The sequence below is a fragment of the Prionailurus bengalensis genome, chromosome A2 (assembly GCF_016509475.1).
Source record: "Prionailurus bengalensis isolate Pbe53 chromosome A2, Fcat_Pben_1.1_paternal_pri, whole genome shotgun sequence".
NCBI classification, from domain to species: domain Eukaryota; kingdom Metazoa; phylum Chordata; class Mammalia; order Carnivora; family Felidae; genus Prionailurus; species Prionailurus bengalensis.
Genome location: NC_057348.1, coordinates 100514161 through 100527645, shown reverse-complemented (window position 1 = coordinate 100527645; position 13485 = coordinate 100514161). Strand labels below are relative to the sequence as shown.

At 39.6% G+C, this 13485-nt stretch overlaps 1 protein-coding gene across 1 annotated transcript in view; it reads left to right on the top strand.

Annotated features, from left to right (window-relative positions):
* Positions 1 to 13485, top strand: part of COL28A1 (collagen type XXVIII alpha 1 chain) — a 176473-nt gene that overhangs the window by 88404 nt on the left and 74584 nt on the right. Inside the window, exons 23-25 of the mRNA XM_043588947.1 lie at positions 266 to 334; positions 4159 to 4227; positions 4399 to 4467. Coding sequence (XP_043444882.1) covers positions 266 to 334; positions 4159 to 4227; positions 4399 to 4467 — 207 coding nt within the window. The remainder of the gene's footprint in view (positions 1 to 265; positions 335 to 4158; positions 4228 to 4398; positions 4468 to 13485) is intronic.

Below are 13485 nucleotides of genomic sequence, written 5' to 3'. Positions count from 1 at the left end.
ATTCTTACAGTCCAAGTATTTGAGTCTAGGTAGCCACCTATTTTAGTGGCCTTCCTCTAAACAGCTGTCATAGTCTTTACCAACAGGTTTTATTTGCTTAGGATTTGCAATCCCCCTCAAATACATTAGAAGAAGCCACTACCTCAAAATCAGAGACTGATAGATCAAAGCCTTTATAAACTGGTTCATCTCTTTTGTGCTTCCTGCTATTATGGCTTCTCCTGCTACTTAAAGCCTGAAACTGAACATTATTTGAAATATGCAGGGAGACAGGGGAGGACCCGGGATGCCTGGATTTAAAGGAGAACCGGGAATTGCTATTCGAGGACCAAAGGTAGGCTTTATTCATGTTCTTTCTTCCCTCTACGAGACAGAAGGGAAAGGGGATTTAATGCACAGTAAGTTTATAGTTGAGACTGTTCTACTCACTGTCTACATTGAAGAACTCAGTGCATTGCTTTCATTTTTAAAAATCAAGCCATCAGATAATTTATTTTTCATAAATGTGGAGGAATGATAGCCCCTTATGGCGAAATTTTGGATGACTCAATAGTTGTTTGAAAATACTCCTTTTGTAATGTCTGTGGTACAAGAGATTATATGACCTCTAGCTTCTTTCATTTACATATGAATGGCCTAGGTGTCTCTTCTGTAAACCACCACTGGAAAACAAAGCAGAGAAATTTAACTCAATAAATCTTCCAAACTTGAACTTTTTGGACAGCGTTTTGCAGAAGAGATACTGAAAGTTCATGTTTGGAAGCTTTATTGAATTAAATTCCTCTGCTTCATTCTCCATCTTTCAGTTATTTTAAATGAAAATGCAAATAATTATAGGAGAAGACGGCTTTCAGTAATCATATCTATTTTCCATGGCAACAAGGCACCATTTCCCTGTTCACACAAAACCCAGCATCGCAGCAAAATTTAACATTCCAAATGTCACAAGCACATCCCATCCCCGTTTATGAGAACAGGCTTCAGGGCTCCATAATCAGCACTTCATTAAATCAGTAGCATGTTGTTATGTGGTTTTGAAACTGGTTTTAGTTCTATCAGATTGCCTCTTGTGGATACAAGGATTCAAGTACTAACATCAGGGATTTTCAAACTTCAAAAAACAAAACTAAGAACCATTTTTGAAATATAATGCAAAACTTATTATATACTGCAATTAAGTTGGAGTGGTCCTTTTAAAGGTCAAGGGAAGATCCTGAACTCCATTGTTCTTAATCACTTTAACAGTTGTCCATGCCAGAGAGGCAATCTTCTGGTTTATTGAGGGCACAGAAGGTTCCCAGGATGTGGGATTTTCAAGCTAAAACAGTGAAAAGTCCAGGGCAAACCAGAACAAGATGGTCATCCTACTCCCCAGACACTGAGGTACATGGGAACCCAAGCTCCGTACGACACAAGGAGAAAATTCCAAATTTTCTAATGCTAATACTGCAGATAGGGCTTTGATCAAGAACATTGGGTAGCAGTTTTCATATTGTTTGATAACTTCCTGAATCTGCATATTCCTAGTTCCATGATTTAAAATTACGTCTCTCTACTTATACTGTCCTTTACAGTAGAAATAAAATCCAATTAAATGTGCAGCCTGGATTTACTAGCCCCTCCTGTTTTTTTACTGATCGCCATTGGCATTGCTAATGATGTAGTTAAAGTTATTTGCTTCTTTACTCCATGATTTTTCTAATCCCTTGGTCTCTAATGATACTCTTTCTGCCATTCTTCCCTAATGCGCTATTTTTTAAAGCTTTGAGAGGTTAAACGTCTGATAGAAGTTTTGGCACATAATTCAGTTTTGTATATGACTTCAGGGAGCTCCAGATCCTCCCCTAAAGCCCATTGCAAAACACCAGATTGATATTTCTGCCCTAATTTCTATTGAACAAGAGACGCTTCAAAGGGAATTGCTCTGCAGGACATTTTCTTGAATCCACCGCATAAAGGCCAAGTGACAAAAATTCTCTCTAGAAATATATTGTGAGGAGTCCAGAATAAAAATCTGAGACAGAACAGTGCCCCTATCCCTGCCCCCTGATATTTCCTATTAATATTGGAAGTAACAAGCTAGTTGAAAATTTTTCAGGAAGCAGGACAAGGATCTCTAGGTAAAAAATGTTTAGTTGTAAACTATAAATGTTTTAACATTTTTTTTTCTCCCCATGTGGGTGCCAGAGGATAAACAGTAACAGCTGTTGATAATCTGTTATAGTCTTGAAACTTAGAAATAAAACCTGAAAATGAATCTTGATTCCAGTTTTCTTTTCCTTTCAATTTAACCAGGGAGCAGTTACTATTTTCTTCTGTCGTTGGCCTGTTCCTTGTGTAGGCATGGAAAGAAACGGATATATTGTTTTGGAACATGTCTTTATGTAATGTTTGGCGCTTTAACATTAAATTTGGTTGGATTAACACAATAAATTGCTTCTAGTGACTAGTTAGTTCCTTAGAGCTGGGGATATGCCAAAATTCACAACTCTCCAGAAGAACTTGTTTTTGCTCTCTGTCACATAACTTGAAGAGATCATCCTGGGGTTGTGTTCATGATAAATTTTTTTTTTCAACGTTTATTTATTTTTGGGACAGGGAGAGACAGAGCATGAACGGGGAAGGGGCAGAGAGAGAGGGAGACACAGAATCGGAAACAGGCTCCAGGCTCTGAGCCATCAGCCCAGAGCCTGACGCGGGGCTCGAACTCACGGACCGCGAGATCGTGACCTGGCTGAAGTCGGACGCTTACCCGACTGCGCCACCCAGGTGCCCCGGGTTGTGTTCATGATAAATAGTAGATTAAGTTCTTACAAGTGGCCACACGTTTCCTAGAGATCACTCTTAAGAAGGTTAATCCCATAAAACCAGTCTCAGTTTAATAGGAAAAAACAGCTATTGTGTTCATGATTTTCAAAATAAACTTAACTTCTTTATACTTAAAGAGTATGTAATTTTCTTCCCCCCAGTCAATCATTCATTCATAGAAGTAGAATTAGGAACAGCTTTTGAGAGTTGGATTGTGGGCAGCATTTGGCTTGGGATAATGGTAGTTTGATCTCAGAATTTGAGATCCTTGCATATAAGGAAAGCACTGAGAGTCCTGCTACTTTTTCCAATCTTGGGAAACAAAGGTCTGCCAATTACTAGTTTCTTTCTAATGTAAAACCCATAGGAATATGGACAGTTTTTAATCAAAATAGTTGATATGCGTTGAAAGGGTCATTGTAAGAGTTATCACAGCAACAGAATGGAATGTGATACAAAAAAAATTACACATTTTAAATACAGTGTAATAGGTTTATATTTACTGAATCTTCTAAGAGTTTTCCTCATTTTTTTCTTCCTCTCTCTCCATTTTACTTGAGCCAGAAATTTCTTTGATTTCCTTTCGAAGGAGAGTTACACTTTCCCGAAAATCCTGTCATTCAAAAGGCAGTAATCACACTTTCCTCTATAGAGGAGGCCAATTGTAGCTACCAAAAGTTTTTGATGCCAAAGGTTATCATGTAAAGCAATATATAGAACTTCTTCCTCGGTCTTGAGATATGAATCACAACACAAACTCTGTATCCTATATGTTTACAACTTGTTTTTTTAAAAAAATTAATCTGTATTTAATTTTCATTTTGGCTTATTTATTCCTTGTGTAATTTGGGCACCACTGAAGAGGACAATGGATATAGTGTAACAATAGGTAGCACATAGTTATCTTACTTTACATTCAAAATTTTACACTTGAAATATAGCTATGTATTCTTTCCTTCTCTTCTCACACTGTGCTTATTAAAATTTCTCATTTTTATACTTCTCCACAATTTATGATGCAGAAAAGTATAAATTTAAAAATTAACCTATCAACAATCGGCCATTTTTAATTCCTATGAAATGTGTTTCCTATAGAGGACTTTGTAATGGTTCACATATATTCCCTATATTCACTCCACGCTTCCCACCAAATGCAAATGGGTAAGACTTATAAAGACAGACTTATAACAAGTTGCCATCTGTGGTAGAATTCCCTTCTAAAATTTTTCAGATCATTCCTTTGCATTATCAAATGCATGTTTGCCATATAGAGTTGGTATTGTGCTTAAGTTTTGCCAGGTGTTTCATAGTTTAGTCTAACATTACGACCTGGTGTTGGAATTTACCCAGGGTGCACAAGGACCTCGGGGACCAGTGGGTGCTCCAGGACTCAAAGGTGATGGCTATCCTGGTGTGGCTGTAAGTGTGGACATCGCTGTTACTTCCTTCATTTCCTCTCTCTTCCCTCCTTCCTTCCTTCCATCCTCCCCCCTTCCTTCTTTCCTTCCTCCCTACCTTCCTTCATTTCTTCTTTGATGAACACTGCACATGACAAGTACACTCACTCTCTCCTTTATTATGTCATCTCAGGGACCTCGGGGACTACCAGGACCCCCTGGACCAATGGGTTTACGTGGAGTGGGGGACACTGGAGCAAAGGTAAGATTTTAAAGTAACATAGAAGCTTCTAAAAAAATGTATTTATAGGTAAGTGACTTTGGTAAAGGTGATTTTTTTTTTTTCCAAACATGCTAGAAGAGCAGTGGTGTCTAAAGAATATATAGTTATTTATCTTCACCTATGGACTTTCTGGGGAACTCACACTAATTTGAACATGTAGATAAACTTTGTGGATTATCTCCTGCTTCTCTTGTATCAACTCCCATGTTCCTTTGCTGCTTTGTTTTCTGTACGAAAGTCAGAGTTTGGTCCAGAGCCCTCTTCCCTCCTTTAGACATCTCTTCCCCGGGTGTACTCATCCAGTCCCATGGTTTTCACCACTACCCATGTGCTGATGCCTTCTCTCTTCAAAACATATTTTTGATTCCAGCTGTTTTTCTCCTTCTGCTTCACCAGGGCAGACCACCATCATCTCTTGCCTGGGCTGTTAATCTCTTCAATGGCCTTGCCTCTTCCATCTTGGCCCTTCTGTTACCTAGCAGGCAGAGTGGTATTTTAAAACCATGAACCAGGGGTGCCTAGGTGGTGCAGTTGGTTAAACATCTGACTTGGGCTCAGGACATGATCTCTCATTTCCTGAGTTCGAGCCCTGCATTGGGTTCACTGCTGTCAGCACAGAGCCCGCTTCAGATCCTCTGTCTCCCTCTCTCTCTGCTCCTCCCCAACTCACACTCTCTCTAAAATAAATAAAAACATTTTTTAAAAAGTCATTAAAACCACGAAACAGATCATATTCCTTTCCTTCTCAAAAAACACTCTGATGGCTTGTCTCTGCACTTAAAACAAGCTCTTCCTGCTTTCTGTGGCGAGGCCCTTCATGACCTGATGGTAGCTTCTGCCTCCGTCTTTGTTGCCTTCCGCCAGCCACACTGGTCTGCCCTATTTCAGCTCATTCCTGCTTCTAGCTCCTGGCTCTGTCAAGATGGCTCATTTTCTCTCTCTCTCTTTTTTAAATTTCTTGATTTATTTACCTATCTATTGAGAGAGAGAAAGAAAGAAAGAGAGAGAGCAGGGGAGGGGCAGAGAGAGAAGGAGAAGGAAAATCTTAGGCAGTCTCCACACCCAGTGCACAGCCTGACACAGAGCTCAATCTCACAACCATGAGATTATGACCTGAGCTGAAATCAAGTGTCAGAAGCTTAACCGACTGAGCCACTCAGGCACCCCAAGATGGCTCATTCTTAAGGCCTCCACTCAAGTCTCACTTCACCTGGTCTTGACCACCTAAACAAAGAACAATCCTGTCTCCCCTTCTCCATCACTATCACATCCCCTTGAATATTTCCTCCATAGCATTTATCACCATTTGAAGCCATCGTGTTCATTTACTGTTCTGTGTATCCCACGGAAGTGTAAATTTCCCTGAAGGCAGGTTGTTTGTCTCATTCCCTGCCAAATTACTGGCACAGAAAGTAGGTGTGCCACACACAAGGAGCATTATAACATGTAATGAACTGCAGGGGTGCCTGGGTGGCTCAGTCGGTCAAGCTCAGGCGTCTGACTTCAGCTCAGGTCATGATTTCACGGTTCATGAGTTCGAGCCCTGCATCGGGCTCTGTGCTGACAGCTCAAAGCCTAGACCCTGCTTCAGATTCTGTGTCTCTCTCTCTCTTCCCCTCCCCACTCATATTCTGTCTCTCTCTTTCTCAAAAATAAACATTAAAAAACAAAACAAAAAACATGTAATGAACTGAAAATGAATGAAGGATATTACTCTAAAGAAAAAATATTTCCTTGGAGGCATATCTACTTAGCTTTTCAAATGCTCCCAGGTCATTAGTGAGAGAAGTTGTAATTGCTCCGTGTCAGCTTCTCATTGTGAGTTTTTGGTCTCTGCCGTCGAACTTGGGAGTGACAACACCTACTGATGCTTCTGTGCAGTGAGGCAGATGCCCTTTTGCCTTCTCCAAAGATGATTGGAGACCCATGGCACTAAATATTATCTCTAAAGGACAGCTTGGCTCCCCCCTTTCTCTGTTAGGGTAACCATGAGAGTCCAGGAAGAGACTGCATCTGAAGGTACTATGTAAACGTGCAGCTGAGCACAGCTGAGATACTTTGATCAAGGTTCTGGCTTGGTCTGACTCAGAACTGAATCCAATCCTCTAACACCCCTTGACAGTGTCAATAACCATACTAAATTTAGGGATTGAAGTATTCTTTGTTTCCTTAACGCATGGTAATCTGTCAAATGTTAAAATTTAAAAATAGAATGACATTTCAATACATAAATCTTGTTATTTTCTGCTCTGAGTGAAGCACTGGTAAGAGCTTTTGTTATTACATAAATATTCCTTCAGTTAGGAAAGTAGAAACTTATTTAAAATATGGCATGAAATAAAATGTATTAAATATCTACTGGAATGCATTTGTATTCTAGTGCAAACATGATCATTTACATTTCCACTGAGCACATTATTATATTTTATGTAAGTATACATCATATTATATTAAATTATACTATTATGCTACTGCTTTATATTTAGCAATGATAATAAAGACAGGCACTTATACACATAGAACATTTTAAAATCTGTTTCTTGTGAATATTCTACTGTGTCAGTTTATTTAACATACAGGCTAAAAGATTTACTAAATGATTTTGGGGCACCTGGTTGACTCAGTCAGTTAAATGTCTGACTTTGACTCAAGTCATGAGCTCACAGTTTGAGAGTTTGAGCCCCGCATTGGGCTCTGTGCTGACAGCTCAGAACCTGGAGCCTGTTTCAGATTCTATGTCTCTCTGTCTCTCAAAAATAATAAAGTAAACATTAAAATAAATTTTAAAAAAGATTTACAAAATGATTTCATATACTACTGTTTTTCTCTAAAAGTCCCTTGTATTTGCTATCATAACATTTTAGGGGGGAAATAAAGAAAAAGGGTATTTCTTCAAAATTTTATCCTATTTTGCTTCTTTTTAAAAAAGTTTTATTTATTTACTTTTAGAGAGAGAGAGAGAGAGAGAGAGAGAGCAGCAAGGGCAGAAAGAGAGGGAGAGAGAGAGAGAATCCCAAACGGGCTCTGCACTGTCAGCCCAGAGCCCAATGTGGGGCTCGAACTCACAAACCATGAGATTACAACCTGAGCAGAAACCACGAGTCAGACACTCAACTGACTGAGCCACCCAGGCACCCCATGCCTATTTTACTTTTTGAAACAACCAACATGTTGCCAGAGATGTGTCTTAAGTGACACTCATTATCTCTGTTAGCTCGCACAGGAGGCTGAGTGGAGGCAGAAGCTGAGAGCTCATTCCCAGCTGAGATGAGGAAAGAATATTTGCAGGACCTGCCTCTGTTTCCCTGTCCCCCATCACCCTCTAGGCTGCCTTTTTTCCTCTCTTTGGCCTCTTCCTGGGGATACTAGGAAGATGCGTTATCCTGGAAATTTCTGTCCCTAGAAGGAGATGTTAGGAGTATGAGCTGGTCTTGGAATGAAAGAACATGGACCATAAACTTGAAAATAAAGGAAATTCTAAAAGCAAACACCAACTTTCAAATAATTTTCAATATCACCGCTCGTCTTTGTAGAGGCCATAAAGTCTCTATACAGCCTCTTCCTCTGAAGAAAAGTTTTGGAAACACACACACACACACACACACACATAAAGAAAAATGTTTGGAAAAGTTTAATTTCACCTAATTTTGTCCTTCTGATTTGGTAAAGTGGGGATGAGAGCCTTAAAATACCTAAAGGTGTCAATGGTAGCAAAAGCACTGGTCTCAAATGTGTACAAAATTCCTTGCCTTTCTTTCTGACTTAAAATAACAGAGAAATTGTAATTATGTGGGAGTGTGTGTATGTGTATGTAATTGTATAGACATATATATCTGATATGTTTTTCATTTAAACTCTGTGTAGTCACCTTAAAATATTGGCCTTAGCGCATTAACTTACAAAACAAATGTGTTTTGAAATGAGGAAACCATTAAGGTTGACAATTTATGGTAGGTTTTTGTGATATTTAGTTAAGGGCACATGTGTTTAGCATATGACACAGACATTAGAATCAAAGCTCCTATGTTTCAAAACATATCAAAAGCAGTCCCTGACATCTTGCACCCTTGTGGTGCTCTCTGGCTTTTTTCCAAGTGGAAGAATTCCATATGACATCAGTGGGTATAGTGCTTCTATATACAGTGACCTTGAATTGCATCCAAATTTTGACAAGCACTTCTGAAAGATTTCTACAATTCTTGTAGAAAGTACACTTCCAAGCGGATGGTAGATACAGTTTTAAAACCTACTTTTGAAACACGCCAGGAAGAACTGACAATTTGGTTTCTTGGTAAGCGGGACATGCTCATCTAACACCCAGTTCCCTGGAAACTGACTTGTTTGTTGATGGGGAAGGCCATCTCCACAGTCTTATTTAATGCTGCCTGGACCCCTATAGATGAGAAGAACCCTTTGTGATTTGGGGACAATCATTATGCGAATCTCTTCTCCCTTTGAGAAGCCCAGATAACTCTTTGATCCTGTATTTTCACCTGCAAAGGCTCATGAGGTGCATGTCACCCAGAGGCTTATCCACTGACATCTCTGAGGGTAAGAGTTTATTCTTGGCCTCTTAGAAGAGAAATACAAGGAGTGGCTCTCCTGAGCTCTGTAAGGGCAAGTGCATTCTGCCATGCACCTGTCTTGGCCCTTTCAGCCCCCTTCAGTGTGCTAGCTCATAAGAGAGGAAGTCAAGCCTTCCCTAAGGCTCTGGAGCAGGTGAGCTTGGGCCAGTCCTTGCACAGAGGAAATCTAACCTGCCTTTTAGGGTGTTCAAGGGACCTCTTAATCATCAAGTGGTTGGAATAAAATCTGTGGGCAGAGAATACATGTTGGGTTGCTGTTGCTATTATTACCGTATACCATATAAATATATATTATATACTACTTAAGTATTTCCAGAATATCACGGCATTTTAAGCTATTCCCTTATTTTATAGGTGAGGAAATCAAGAACAGGAAAGGTTGAACAACTTGCCTCTTTACAATACAAACAGTTTTGATACTATGTTGTGTTCATGTGTAAGGGAGAGACTATGGATATGGATGAATGAACGAAATCAGAGCAGAAAGAATGACTCACCCTGACCTACAGATGCTTAATCTTCAAAGCTGTCTATCTTCCAGTTATCTCAGCACCATTTAGTATATAGTTGGATTGTTTCTCTTTCCATCCTAGCTTTTCCATCACCAAAACTTAAATCATGTAAATATTAAAGGGACACATAAACCCAAACCCAAAAGAGTTAAACATTTTTCCAAAGATTTAAATGTTTGAATATTGTAAATACACACTTTATTTGACAAAAGTGGCCCAGAGTCATAAATTAAAACGCAAGTCTCTGTGAAATTCCACCGAGTATCATTATTCTAAAAATGTTCCCAGCATTTGAATTGTCCCTCTGTTCTCTGCAATGGCTCACATATGTGCACACCACCAACAAGCAGTGGCAGAACAGAGGAGCGATTCACACAGAGATGCATTAGGAATTTGCAGATTCTCTTGGTGGGTATGGACTGGACAAGAAACTCCAGCTTGAACAGTCTCTGACAAGGAGGGCTGGCCTTGGATGCAGGCTTAATGACAGAGAAATTAAGGGTCTGTAACTCCAAGTTGGAGCTGAAGAAACCCACCTCCCATAATATGACTGCAAAATTGTGACAGGCAGGGCAATCGGCTCAAAAACAGGACTAATTAAAGCCAGAGCCATAGCAAGTTGAAATGCCAAGCAATCCGACCTTTAGATTTCAAAAGAGGTCACATTCAAGACCAGGAAAACTTGACGAGGTGACCTTTTCAGGTTATCCCCCAATTCAGTTCCATGCACGTTCTTCAAAATCAGAACTGCATTCCGGCCTGTCTTGTGACCTGCAGAGTTGCTTTCGTCTCTCCTTGCTGTTTTCCTGGCTCTGCATGGCTCTCCCCAGCAGCACATACATCCTTCCCTTCCGCCTTGGAGACACACACTAAATCCTCTTAACATAAGCCAACCAACTCACCATCAACACATTTCTATTTGCAATCATGCAGACTAGAGGAGTGCGCCCCCAGTGGGAAGTTATATTGAATATCAGTGCAAGAGAGCCTTCTCTTCTGTCTGTCATTAGGGACAATATCAGTATTTTTATTTTCAAGGTTTCTAATTCAGCTAAATGAGAAAGACTCTCTCTCCAATGAGATTCTTGGCATAGGGGAATTATTTGTTCATCTCTGATGAGTTGATTTTGAGAAAAGAAAGATCCTCCCTGGATCCTAAAGCAAATTTTTAAATTATCACAGACTTCGAGAAACTGCTGCTTTGGGGTGAATATTAAAGTTCTAGGAGAGAAATTACCTGGAATAATTGAAATTAGCTTAAATATTTTGAAATTTAAAGCTAGGAAAATATGATAAAGGAAATGTTATCATGATTTGTGTTCTTGTTTTCCAGCACCTTCTTTTTTTTTTTTTTAAATTTTTAATATTTATTTATATTTGAGAGAGAGAAAGAACCAGAAGGGGAGGGGCAGAGAGAGAGATGGAGACAGAATCTGAAGCAGGCTCCAGGCTCTGAGTTGTCAGCACAGAGCCCAATGCGGGGCTCAAACTCACAAGCTGTGAGATCATGACCTGAGCTGAAGGTGGACACCCAACTGACTGAGCTACCCAGGTGCCCCTCCAGCACCTTCTTAATTATTTTCACATCTCCCTGATAATTGTGCTAGTAATCGTTGCTGTCTCCCTTCTCACATTAAAGGGTGTCAGTGAGAAGTGACTGAGTATTATGACAACGTCCAGTCAATAACCAATACACATTATCAGTATCAGGCTGCGTATTCATAAACTTAGAATAAGACCTCTAAAATTTCCATTGACATCCTGGCAACCACAAGGGAGGTATTGCAGTCACTAAACCAGTACCTATGCTCATTAGATAATCCGTTCCAGAGCAGTGCTTGTGTTTGTGGTAGTTGGTGCCTTAGTAGGTATATCTTAATTTTATTTAAAAACCAGAAAGGAAAAAACATTAAGCAGTTGCTAATCATCGCTTTGACTTATGCCTTAATTTTTTAAAGTTTATTTATTTTTTGAGAGAGAGAGAGAGAGAGAGTGAGCAGGGGAGGGGCAGAGAGAGAGAATGCCAGCAGGCTCCAAGCTGTCAGTGCAGAGCCTAACTCAAGGCTCAATCTCATGAACCAAACCATGAGATCATGACCTGAGCCAAAATTGAATCAGACGCTCAACCAACTGAGCCACCCAGGTGCTCCAGACTTGTGCCTTATTTTAAAACTCAATAATTTCCTGGTTTCATCATTTAGGAGAATCTTGAGTACTGTTCCTTGGAAAATTTTTAAGAAGTGAATTCTTTTCATAGGGAATTCAGTTTGCTTTTCATTGTGCCCAAGTAGAAAAGCATGAAATCCTTTTTAGAACAACTGTAACCTGCTTCCACCATCCTCTCAAAGAGTGACAGGGACCTAAGTGGCACAGCCAGGAGAGAGGCAGTGAGTGATTAAAGCTTTGTCTAAATGTGGGTGGGGGAGGGGGGGCAGTCTAACTGGGCTCCTTTGTCTCTAAGAGCACTGTCTTCTCAAATATTTTATTTAAATCTTATAAAATATAGAAGGTATAATAGATTGTTTCCTTTTCACTGCTCCACTCGAAACCTCTGTTATCTACTAGCTGTGAGACCTCAGCAAGTCATTTAATTTCCTCAACTATGGATTAAGAAATTAGTGGAATAATGTCTATAAAACGTTTTAATAAACTGTAACACACTAAAGTAGTAGTAGTAGTCACAGCATGTGTTACTCTGCCAAATCAAGTATATCGCAGTAGGGATACATGGAGGAAATAAGAATTGTGTAGGCAGAAGATCTGGAATGAGACTAAGTACAAAATTGGGGTTAAGCCACAAAACCGAGCAACGGCAACAGCGGGGAAATGAAGAGGGAGGCCTTAGGCAGCTGGGTACCTGTACAGGTTGTGTGAGCCTGTCAGGGATCTTGAAATGAGGATGCTTTCTTCCTTCTCCTTGAGAGAGTGTGATTAACTGAGTATAGGAAACGCCTTTCACAGCTACAGAGCCATGTCTTTGCATTTAATGGCGGTTGGAAGAAAGTCTATGGAGACATTAGCTAGCGTTTTGCATCTAGCTCCAGCCACCGCCAAGATGAGAGATGGGCTCTGGAGTTAGGCCTGGGTTTGAATTGTTGCTGGCCATGTGGTTTTGGGGAAATCGTGTATTCTTATCTGAAAGTCTCAGCTTCCTTAATCTATAAAATGAAGTAAGTTGATGTTGATAGGATTGGATAATGAATAAAGAGTACTTGCCACCTAATAAATTTAATAAATACCAATTGTTATTAATTTTATTATTAATTATGATAATTTTAATGTTAACCAGAGCAAAGAGAAATGAGAAAAAGAATGAATGCGATAATGTGTTTGGTTCCTTTTTCTTTCTTTTAAAAAGTGAAAGTTGTGATATTAATCAATGAATGATTTTCAACCATTCTACAAGGTTATGGTCCAGGTAAAACCTTCACTGAATCATTGTTAAATTACATATACAAGTACTGCAGGTAGTTAGTTCTAAACTTGGCCATTTCCTGTGAAAATGGCAAGAGTATCTTGAGTCTAGAATTCTCTTTGTGGGCCAAGGGGAAGCTCTGGGCAATCTAAACAGTTTTGATTTGTTTTGTTTTGTTTTTTCTTTTGTTTTGTTTTGTTGAGGAAGGGGAGGGATAGGGCTTAGGCTATGTGGTCTTATGAAATTGATGGATATAGTTAAAAATGGCAACTCCAGAATTTGCCTGTTTATGATCTCCTAATGCAAGGGCTCCCTCTGCAGGTTCTAATAACTCTCAGATCCTGCATGTCCAGCTGTGCGAGTCCCTGTTGTAATTCCTTTTATTTGTGATTGTCACACCATCCACTGACAATAAAACTGCATGTCTGGAAATGTCATGCCTGAAAGTGGTACTTCTTAGGTACCACTTTTGCTGCATTGTGGC